This window comes from Gobius niger (genome assembly GCF_951799975.1).
Source record: "Gobius niger genome assembly, chromosome: 14".
Classification (NCBI taxonomy): domain Eukaryota; kingdom Metazoa; phylum Chordata; class Actinopteri; order Gobiiformes; family Gobiidae; genus Gobius; species Gobius niger.
This window is the reverse complement of record NC_136865.1, coordinates 19,858,633-19,870,584: the sequence shown is the minus strand read 5'-3', so window position 1 is coordinate 19,870,584 and position 11,952 is coordinate 19,858,633. Positions and strand designations below refer to the sequence as shown.

Sequence of the window (11,952 nt, the reverse complement as noted above, 5' to 3'; positions counted from 1 at the left end):
ACATTGCATTAAACATGCCCAAGTGTTCTGACAGATTAAACAAAAATACACTGCAGAAAGTATTTGGCTTTAAAGGAGCTGTACCTGATATTACTTCTAGAAATGGAATGAAATGTATTTGTCCTTTAGTGTATTGTAAACTCAAACGTTTGTGGGGAAAACAGCGTGCATCAAACTATAAAACATTTGTATCAATTTTATCAACTTTCAGGCTGTTTCCAGTATTTTTGTGAAAGTGACCCTGAAAAGTGAAATGTGTCTACACATTTGTCCCTGTAAAGAATTTGGATGCTACAAATATATTAGGAAAGTCACGAATGAGTTTGGACCACATCTAACATTTTCATTTAGTGGCTTCCCCTTTCATTGTTTGCAATAATAAAATCAGGTATAGCGCCTTCAAGCATTTGCTTAAATGACTTAGAGGAAATGAGCCTTTCTTTACCACTTTTTCTCTGATCTGACCAATAAATCTCACTTGATAGAAAGGCATGACCAATGTTCTTATCTTACCCCATTGACAGATAAAATTACTTTAAATAAAGACTAAATGACGAAACAAGTCATAAACATACCAAATGCTCATGCTCATTGAGAGTTTTAGACTAATCTAATTACTTTTTTTTTTTTGCAGTGAACTAATTTCATAGTATTTCTCAGCTTTGGGGCCAGAGGTTTTGTGCTAGAGTGCCGGATTTGGCCCCCGATCCTGCCTACCCCTGTAGTAACGCATTCATTTACATAGGTCACCTTTCATCCTCTGCTTATTCCATTGCTTTGTTTATGAAGCTGGAGTGAGTGGCCCTAGATGCCAGTCTACTCGCTGAAAGCCCCCCGGGGTACCTGACACCATCCACCCACGCATTATTGATATTTTTCCTACAAGCGTTTACAGTACTTTTAAGGAATATGTCCGTTTCTGTGATCGGAATGATTAACAAATCACCAAGGGCCCCTATCATGGATCTATTAGGCCCCTATCCATTCATGAAGGGTTATTTTAGGCTGCGCTATTTTTCTGTGTATTACGGTAGTGTCTGTGTGTCGTGAGATTTCGTCCTGTCGAAAAGTCTAGACTCACTTTACGACACTGTTGACATTTGTAGCAGATCGTTTCAGCAGCACTATTACATTTTTAATAACCACGTTATGAACACGTTTTATTGACGGAAAGTTCTTTAAATGAGTGTTTTTGACTTGTTTCGAGGCTTTTTCGGAGTTCCCGGAGGACACTATCGCGGCCAAAGGTGCCTTTCGTCTAAAGCTGTCACTTTTACAACTAGCGTGTGGCTAACACTATTGTGCTAATTTTGTTTAGATTAGCAGCAGATGCTTTGCTGTTTTTTGTTTGTTTTTTAATTAGTAGGAGTGTGTAGTGGGTGAAGTTAGAATAGATTTCAATCCTCTCTCTCTAAAGTTTAACACTAGACAACACTAATTATCATAAAGTAACATACAGTCCTAAGGCTGGCAAGAGATGCACATTTACTTTGTAATTCCAAGTTTAGGGTCTATTTTATTTATTTATTTATTGCATGATTTTTGTGAATCTTCTTGCATACTCAATAGTTTCTCAGGATACTTTTTTTTTGTAGATTTTGAGCAGTCCACCCACCTTTACACACTAATGCGACAGTGTATCCAGGCACAGTTTTACACTATTTTCGGCTTAGTGTAGATTAGGGACAAGTTAATGGATATTCAACTTTCACAAACAAGATACATTTTGAACATAAAAGCATGTTGTACTAAATCAACAAAGGTCAAATAAAAATATATGACCTTAATTGTGATATTGTTCTTATAAACCTAATAGGGCAGTCAATTGTTAATGTCATTATTATAAGTTAGTATGTTTTGTTGTTGTTTTCTTAAAGCCACACCGCGTATGATTTCACCCAATAAACAAAATTGAAATACAAGCATTTATTTTATGATGGATACTTTCACCATTGAAAAATATCTCAAACAAACATGTGCTTTTGCTGGGCGGCACACCTCTGCTAAAACATGACTATCACTTAACCAGGAGTGGGTACGTCTCCGGCTCGTCTCCATGGAGATGTTAACTAAAGTTGAGAGTTATACATGTTAGGCCCTTTGATTACCCACTGCAAAAATAGCATTGTGTGTACCTTTAAGTATTATTAAACAAATATTTTCACCTCTTTGTGCCCAGGGACCCGTTTTTTGAAACTATGACCCACGATGAAGATGACGACGATGAAGAAGAGGATGGATTTTATTATGACGGTTTGCGAGGGGAGCAACAGGACCCATTCGACAGCGCCTGGAGGTTTGGGTTCAGCTTCGGTCCGGACGGGATGAGGATTCAGGAGCCACCTGTGTTCGGACAACTGCTGAAGGAGATGGAGGAGATGTTCACACAGATGGGACGCTTTGATGGACACGCTGGCTCTGCATTTTATGGTAGAGTTCCTAATATTACTGTAGTCATTTTTCCAATTTTATTAGTGTGTTCTGGGCTAGGAATTTATTATTTTATAATATAGAAAAGGACGGAAAAACCTCGACCAACCTCAACTTCTCTCTCCAATAAACAAACCATAGGGTACGTTACTTTAGCATACATTCTCTAATCAGCATTTATTTGACCCATGTGGTGCACATAGCAATCAACTGACTTAGAAAAGCAGACACCTACATTCATGCTGTCAAAAAGGCAGGCATAAGTTGAATTAAAGGTAGAGAATTCATTATTAACATAATTGAGCATAGGGATTCCCACACTTCAGAGGGAGTCTAGAGCTTCCGGAGGAAAAAAGCCTAAAATAGGTTTATAGAATTATAAGAAATTTCTCTAGATTTTGTTAACTATTAAGTTTAATGTAAATGGATGGCATTTTAGGTCAATTTACAGTAAAGACTTCTGCCAGGTTGAGTTTTTTGAGTGTTCGAAATACAATTATCATATATTTACTCTTGATTGTGTAGATGTTCCCAGGATCATGCCTCCTCCTTCGGGCCGAGGGGACAGTGAAGGCAGGGGGTCCAGTGGAAACCCTCTCAGAGATTTCATGCTTAAAGGTCCCGATGAGCCTCAGCCACAGCGCCCCCTACGCCCCAGAGACGGCCCTGGTCCAACATACGAGGCCCCTTTTCACGGCTGGACACCTTTTTCTAAAGTAAGAACCTGTTAAGGGGGCTGGGAATATGGTTAGTTTATCTTCCAAATTGAAAAACAAGTTACAGTATATTCTATAACTGCCTTGTTTGTTTCACTCGAAAAGTTATTGGACTTTTTAAATGCATTTGACAATATTGTAATATATTACCAAACCATTTCAACATTGCATCCCATTAGTTTTAAAGCCACACCGTGTAAAATTTTACCCAATAAATAATGTTGAAATACAAGCATTTATTTAGTAACAGCTTATTTCATCATTGAAAAATACCTCATAAATGCACAAACAGACATGTGCCTCAGCTCTCCTAAGACATGATGGTAACTTTAACGGGAGTAGATATGTCTCCAGCTCGTCTCCATGGAGATGTGACTACAGTCAGCAGAATTTGAGATTTAAATAGATTAGGTCCTCATCCATGCTTTGATTACCCACTGGAAAAAGAGCTTTTTCTGTGTCGAGCTGGTCATTGGTCATGTTTTGTGTTGATTGATGGCAAAATGTTACGCAGTGTGCCTTTTAAATTAAAAATATGAGTATTTTGTTAATGTCAAACAAGATTAGTATATACTAAATCATGGCCAAAACAAGGTTGAAATTGAACTAAATCTGGAAAATTATGACAAACTGAAGTTTACACATTTTTTAGTTACTGCCCATTATTCTTTTTGCAAAAAATGTGAAAAAATTCTGAATCTCCATCAGACCACAATGATTATGTGATATATTGTGGCTTCTTAGGATATGGATATTATGACGTGTAATATTGCAAAAACAATAATTTGACATTAAAATGTGCAGCCCTAATTTCTATGTGGCAACATTACAACTCAGTATTATCATTTAAGGCGACTACATTTTGCCTGTGTCGTCAAAACTCACTCATCTTTTTCTCTTGGTTTTACAGTTTGGTGATATTTTGAGGCGGGACCCATCGAGAACCCCTTGTGATGAACGCAAAGAAGACAAAGGTAGGCAAAAAGACAGCCTAAAGAATAACTGGTTATTCATATTGATTAACATTATGTATTGATCGAAGATTGCTTTGTTATTTCATCAGATCTGGACTCTGCTGTTTCTGCTCCTGGAGGTCTGGATCAGATACTTCCACCCCCTGGTGGTCAGAATCAACAGCAGCCCAAGAGTCGCTCATTTTTCCAGTCTGTTACTGTTACTAAAGTGGTCAAGCCTGATGGGGTAAGAAACCAACTTTGATTTACTTTTTGCTGATGTTGGTGCAAGCTCTCAGTTGTCCAGGCGTGATCTATCGTAGCAAAGTTTTTTACAAAAAGTTGTCACCTAGATTGGGTTGTTGTGATAAAGGCCACAAAACTCGAATGTAACTACTTTCAAAACCTTTGCTATGATTTAATTGATGATAATCTTCATGAATAGCAATAGAAAATGTTTTTTAATGGAGCAAGATAAACTGATCTTTAATGATTATTTCATATGAGATCGTGTTTTTGCCAGACGGTGGAGGAGCGCCGGACGGTCAGAGACGGACAGGGGAACGAGGAGACCACAGTGACGCGCTCAGGACCGGACCATGACGGAGGACCACCTCCAGGTCTGAAATCTACACCCATACAATCATGAATCAATATAAACAAGCAAATTAGGTCTTGATTAAATGTCCCTGTTTGCAGTTTCAGATTTCCCACAGCCGTTCTCCGACCTGCGAGACGACTCCTTATTCTCAAAGTTCTTTGGTGGATTCAAATGAAACAAATATCACTGTGTGCTGAAAGACATCAATTTAGAGCTACACCTTTAAAGTGATAGTCTGGAAGTCTAAATGTTTTAAAAATGTGCAAAATCGACCACCTGGTTTTGCATTTTGATGTAAAGTAAGTACAAAGATACCTGAATTACTTTTTTGTAAAGTCCCTCCTTCCCAGATTTCTTCAGCCAATCAGAGTCTAGTGAACCAGCCTGTCAGGTCCAATCAGGAGGGGAGGGGGAGGAGCTTGATCATTTACTTTCAAAATTCTGTTCCTGCTTTCCTCATTTTGCTTTCTGGTCCAAGAGGGGAGGAATTTACGTTCACATTTCACCCTATGTCTCCTCACTTTGCAAACTTACAGACTATCACTTTAAGCTACAAGATGATATTAAAAATGACAGAAAAGCTGCAAGGACAAATTTACCTGTAAGTGAATAGGACTTTTGCTTAAAGCTTTACAGATTTGCCTGGTCCTCCTGCCACCCCTGGGCCCCCCCAATGAAAACCTGTCTAGACACGGCCCTGAACAACTTAGTTGACTTAAGAAAAATTGGGGCTTGAATATTTATCGCTGCTGTATAAACCTGGCTACCTTATTATATGTTGTGTGATACAAAGCTTCTAAATGCCAAAGTCCTTGTTGCAGCAGAATCAAGATTTCTGTGTAAGTTGTAAACTACAGTAATGTGAAATTTTCAGTCAAAACTCTGGGCTTTTGAATTACAATAATTTCCTATACGCATATTTTTGTACAGTCCTGTAGAAAGGATGAATGAGAGTGTGAACAAATAAAATAAAAATGCTTAACTTATTGTCTTTATGTGGTTTGTGTCTTTTTTGTTTTAGGTTCATAACACTTTTTCCACTACCACATAGTGATCATTACTATGTGCACTTTAGCATCTAATCCTTATGGACTCCTGTTGACTGTGAGTTACTTTACTTTCATATTTATTTAAGACATTAAGCTCATACAGTGCACCAGGTTAGACCTAAAGTGCTATAGTTTTTAGCTCATTAATACACAGATATATTAACAGTGCACATTCAATAATATAAACATCACTTAAACAATGATCCAGGCGAGACCTAAGCTTCATATCCCATTTACAGTCAGTCTCAATCAACTCTATAACTCTGAAATATTCATAAATCTTATAGAACAACTTCACCATCAGATTAAACACACACGACAATAATCAGAAATATTGTAGATGGAGGGTAACTTTATACACTCATTTATTTGGACACAAATAATGGGAACTGTTATATTCGAGTACACTTCAGAAAACACAAATCTTGATAACACTTTATTTTGCTCTACCTTGATACTATTTAGTACAATGTAATCTGCTTTCTAACAAACTGTAATAAGTTGTATCTATGCAGTACATACACAATGGAATAATGTGTATTAGTACTATGGAGGTACATAATGTAATAAGACATGACCTTTAGGGTTAGGGTTAGAGTTTGGGTCTTATGTTTTATTACATGATGTACCTGCAAAGTACTAATACACATTATTCCATCGTGTATCGGGGAGTGGCATAATATAAACACATCTGTGGTCCTGCATTTTAACTCGCAAGCACATGTTTACATAGACACTATAGGGTGAGTGACGTGCCTTGCCCGAGGACACAAAGGCAGCATGCGCTGGCCAGAGATGGGACCAGATCACTGACCTTCACATGAGTGAGTGAGCCCTTTGCCTCTGGAAGTCATAAAACATACTATAAAATGATTATGTATTATAAATGTTAATGTTGTTAACGTTTATCACAAGAACAGTGTTTCTAATCTTATCAGTTTTCATGGGAACTATTCTAAAGATGGCAGAGTCACAAAACCAGAGTGGTATTACCCGAGAAATGTTGCTTCTTAATAAGTTAAAGTGTCACAAAAGGTTAAGTTTTGTTTATTTTTCCACCTGTGTAAGAAATGCTACACTTAGGTACAAATTAAAACATACCATTCCCATCATAGTCATTTTGCCTAAAAAAATCTCATCCCTCCCCTGGACAGATAACCTTCTGCACTGTCTTTCTGATGCCATAAAGCCTGTGTGACGTAAACTGAAGTACGGAAGGGCAGGCAAGTGTCTGGAGTAGAGCTGTGGTTCGTTTAAAGTGTAACTTTAAGGACTAATCTTCAGGCCAAAGATGGAGAGGATTTTGAGAAAGTGCCGGATCCAAAACCAGCTGGTCCGGGAGTGCCTGGCTGAATGTTTGGGAGTCTACATCCTCATTGTGAGTCAGTTTTAAATTAATATGTCCTGGTGTTTAAAATGTGCCAGGTTGCATTAGTACAATCATGATCATGGATATAAAAGATGATAATATAGAGGTGCATGGAGCTGTGTCCGATAATGTGCAGCGTGTCTTGAAAGTGAGTGGTTTGTGGACTGTGCATAATCCAAAAGGACTTTGGTCTGAACAGGGAAAGTGACAGAGAGGCAGTAAATAAATGAACGGTAAAATGATATGGACTGAGTTAAAGTCATATGGAGCTTATTAGACCATAATCGCATGTTTTGGCAGGAAACATAACAATGAACTGAGAATTTCTGAGTTTGCCTAAATGTGGGATATAGTATATTCTCAAATGGTGCACATGAACCATTGGTGGCACTTCTCTGCTAGTCAGAGCCAAGCACGATTTTAGACTTGAGTCATAATTTTATTTTTGCTTCAGTGGTGCATTGAAGTTATGTATTTGTCTCTATTTTAGACCTTCTTAGAGCTAGTTTAGTCCTAACTGGATTTTGATCTGGATCTGGTGGGGCTTGAAAGGTCAAATATTTCATGTTGTGGTAAAATCAAGTCTATGGGTGGTACTTGGTTGGAAAAGTTTGAGAACCACTGGTTTCATTACATTACATATGTTTATACACATATACATCTTACCAGAGGAAGATATGCCATTATATTAAAAAAAACAAACACCCATACCAAAAATAGTGTTGAGAGGAGCCAGGTGTAAGATTATACTTTTCAAGGATATACACTGTTTTACCTGCCTTTTTATTTTGTATTGAATTAATAGTATAAATATATAGGTTGGTATAATGTCTGCGAGAAAAGCATTAAAGGTTTGGTTTATATTTGAATTATTTGCAGTTGTTTGGATGTGGCTCAGTTGCGCAGGTCACTACCACTCGTGACCAGAAGGGGCAGTATCTCTCCATAAACCTGGGCTTCGCATTGGGAGTCACTCTCGGGGTTTATGCGTCTCGGGGAGTTTCTGGTGAGACATTCTTTTTTATTGTTTATTAATTCTGTCACTATCAAATAAAATAAGTGTGTCGTGAATCAATAAAGAAGTCCAGTCTGGAAATAAACTTGGGAACTCCTTTGTGTCATTTTTTTTTTTTTATCTTTTCAATCCTTTTGTAATTCATCTTTTGTTGTTTTTAGGAGCCCACCTGAACCCAGCCGTCTCCCTCAGTCTGTGCGCTCTGGGCCGACACTCCTGGTTCAAACTCCCCTTTTATGTTTTCTTCCAGCTTCTTGGGGCTTTTCTGGCGGCTGCAACAGTCGCCCTGCAGTACTATGGTGAGCATTCACACAAATACATCTGTCCCTTCTCATGCTATTTTTGTTTTTAGCTGTGCACCTAGAACTCAGCTATATTTACCTTTCGGGGTAACTGTACTCATACAAAGGTATCTGTGCTCCTTTGTGAGGTAAAGATATTGTTACTCGTTCCACTGTGAGTTAATCTCTAAGTGGCAAAAGATTCATGTTGACATATAAAGGAGATAAACAGTAAACTTTATCCTTCAAAATTATTTCTTTTTAAAATATTTTTTTATTGAATTTCTTTGGAGAAGATTTGGATTTTCACATTATTTCATGTCTTGTTTCTCATAAGTCATATCATTAATGACACATAAATCAGACTTTCACGCACAAACAGTTACTCTAAGTACTTTTTAATTTTTTTCTTGAGTAGTATTCGGGTTATTACTTTTTGCTTTTGCCTGAGTAATGATTTCAATGTAGCGTTACTCTCATTTGAGTGAATATTTTGACTTATCTCTACCAGTTTTAGGTTCGTCGACTAAAATATTTAGTCATTATTTTAGTCAACGTGATATTTTGCCTCGACAAAAATTGGACTACAACTAAATTAAAAGTTTTTCATGAGTCTAAAACTATGACTAAAATGTCCAGATATTTTCATAGACTAAAATATGACTAAATTGAAATTAAAAGGAGAGACTAAAATCATCCAAACTTCCACTGACAGTTTGGAAAGAGCCTCACATCATCCACTAAGAAAGGAACAGGTCTGGCCTTTGTTTATGTGGGAGAAGCTCCATGAAGCAGAGGATTAAATTTGATTATAATTTAAAACATTATAAATGCAAAGTCGACTAAATTTACATGCAATTTTAGTCGACTAAAACTAGACTAAAATCGAAGACAATGATTATAAGTCATTGCTGTTTCTCAACTCTGTCACTCTTTCACACCAACTATGAGGAAAAAGCAGCAAGCCAGTCCAGAACCGAACCACATATTTCATATTTATATCCATGTGCCAAATAAGCCTCTGTGTGTGTGTTGTGCAGAAGCCATTCAGTCGTACAGTGGAGGAGAGCTGACAGTGAGCGGCCCCACTGCCACAGCTGGGATCTTCTGCACTTTCCCCGCTGAATACCTGAGTCTGTGGGGAGGCTTCATCGATCAGGTCAGAGAAAACAGGACTGATGATTGTACAGGTTGTCTTGGTGGTTAATAATAATCATTTTAACAAAGCCATTTCAACAATTGTGAAGCCTAGATGTTAAATTGCAGTGCCGGTAATGGTTCAGGGCCTTTATAAGAAAGCCAAGAGACTTTATAATCAGGAATCAGGGCTTTGGAATGAGCTCACAGATTCTTGAGTTTGGTTTGGTTCTAACAAAAACAAGCTAAACCGGAATGCATCATGTGGAGCTTCACCTTGTCTGATACATTCAACAATATAACCATCTCTCATGCCTCCTTTCGAGCTCTGAGTCCTGACGTCTCAAACCTCACGAGGCTTCTGTTTTTGTCTCTGTTTCCAGGTGATAGGAACGGCCGCGCTGCTGCTCTGCGTCCTGGCGCTCGGGGACAAAGGACAGGGCTCGATCCCCGACGGTGTTCAGCCCGTCCTGGTGGGGGCGGTGGTGATGGTCATAGGGGTCTCCATGGGCTCCAACAGCGGCTACGCCCTGAACCCGGCCCGAGATTTTGGCCCACGGCTGTTCACGTACATAGCGGGCTGGGGAGTGGATGTTTTCACGTGAGTGGTCAGAACCGAAAGAATAAGTAATCAGCCTTTAGACGACGGGTCAGTCACTGGGACAGCTTTTGTTTGGAGCAGTTTCATGCCTGGATAAATCAAGGGCTGCATCAAATTGGCATCTGAAATAAAACCTATGCAAATGACCAGTTGATAAGATTCAAATAGAATAAGTCAAATTTTGTCAAGTGAAAGATACTTACAAAAATGAATGGAAAGGGTTTGAATTGTGTGTGTTATAAAGTACCTTTTGTCTGTCCCATCCTGTCAGGGCCGGAGGAGGGTGGTGGTGGGTGCCCCTCGTGGCTCCGTGTGTCGGGGCGCTGCTGGGGACCCTGGCCTATGAGCTCATGATCGAAGTTCACCATGAACCGGGTTTGAAAACACCGTCGTCCAGTGAGGAGGGGAGTGAGGGGAGGAGCAGCGTGGAGATGGAGGACCAAGAAAAACCTGTTTAGACACATAGTAATACATTATGGACTTTTAGCTTGTGTAAAGCTACAGTGATGGTGATGCTGTGAAACCGGTCAAGGAGCGAGAGGATGCAAATGATCTCTGTAGTATTTGTAAATCTTGTTCATTGTTTTGTTTTTAGTTTTTACAGTGATATATGTGGATTTTTTAAACTATTACCAAGCCCTGACTGTAAGAGAAGTTTAAAGGTACACTATGCAATTATATATAAATGTAAAAAAAAAAGAGATGCATATTCAACCTTCCGTGGCTAGCTCAGCGCCTTCACTCTCCATCCCGGTGGCTCCTATGATGCTTCACGATCAGTTTTATTTCAGGTTTTTAGGATTCCTGCTAGGTTTTCGGAATAGAATGTTTACGTAACCATGGATACGGTTCAATCAGCAGTGGAAAAATAAAGAGGATTGATCCCGGAGCGTCCTACAGGTCATGTGGATGATAAGTAAAGGCGATATGCAAACCAATCAAGCATCCTCTGGGTCACTGAAAGGTCAAATATGTATTAATGTCATTTTTTTTTTTTCACATAAAAATTGCATAATGCTCCTTTAAACAGTTCATGAGGCTCTTATACATCATGTATCTAATCTTCTATCATCATGTATGTACAGTATGTTCATTTATTGTTTTTATATTAGTTGGCCGGCCCTCAAAAAGTATTTTTATGGCCTGCGTATGTTCATCACTTGCAACAACAGTAGGAAAAAAGGCTATCTGGTGTTTGTTGTTTACTTTATTTTACTGGGACTTAATCCCTCTGTTGCACCATTGCCACAAGGGAATTCTGAGGTTGGGGTCACATGGGTACTGGCGAGTAAAATCTCCATTGAGTGTATTTTTGTATTTCATGTCTTTATGTAGAACAATTCGCTTTACATTTTCTACTTCTTCTACATTACTTGTAAAAGCCTAATTGTCACTCATAATAAAATCACTTCATTTCATGTTATAGTTTCCCACCATTTTTTTCTGTAAGCTACATTGTGATATTTAAGTGCAGAACAGGCTTGTCAGATATTTATCCAGACCATTCGTACAATTACACATTTCGTACTTTTCCCTGGTTTGTCATTTCCCCCCCAAATGTTTATTATTTTACTTCTTTATCAGAAATGGGCACAGGGTCAAGTGATGTAATGCAATCATACTGTACATAAGGGCCATGGACCAAACCCTTCAACTGGATACATTTTTTGGGGGGGTAAAAGTTGGTCCATTTTAGTAAAAATCTGCCATATGCAATTCAAGGATTTCTTGTCTCTCAGTCTAATCGGGGGCAAACACACTGCAGGAGATACTTTCTGTTTTACACATTTATTCGAAACA

The 11,952-nt window shown here is 38.5% G+C and overlaps 2 protein-coding genes across 2 annotated transcripts; both read left to right on the top strand.

Annotated features, from left to right (window-relative positions):
• The first annotated feature begins 1,091 nt into the window (after positions 1 to 1,091).
• Positions 1,092 to 5,659, top strand: hax1 (HCLS1 associated protein X-1). Its single transcript, XM_079570804.1, has 8 exons — positions 1,092 to 1,247; positions 2,180 to 2,430; positions 2,956 to 3,146; positions 4,057 to 4,120; positions 4,210 to 4,346; positions 4,623 to 4,719; positions 4,799 to 4,927; positions 5,251 to 5,659. The coding sequence occupies exons 1-7, from the start codon at positions 1,183 to 1,185 to the stop codon at positions 4,873 to 4,875; spliced, it is 882 nt and encodes a 293-aa protein (XP_079426930.1). The 5' UTR covers positions 1,092 to 1,182; the 3' UTR covers positions 4,876 to 4,927; positions 5,251 to 5,659.
• Positions 5,660 to 7,040: 1,381 nt separating this feature from the next.
• Positions 7,041 to 10,610, top strand: aqp10b (aquaporin 10b; the record flags this gene model as incomplete). The annotated part of the gene is made up of 6 exons (XM_079570785.1): positions 7,041 to 7,127; positions 7,998 to 8,124; positions 8,295 to 8,432; positions 9,455 to 9,573; positions 9,935 to 10,152; positions 10,424 to 10,610. The coding sequence occupies 6 exons, from the start codon at positions 7,041 to 7,043 to the stop codon at positions 10,608 to 10,610; spliced, it is 876 nt and encodes a 291-aa protein (XP_079426911.1).
• Positions 10,611 to 11,952: the final 1,342 nt, after the last annotated feature.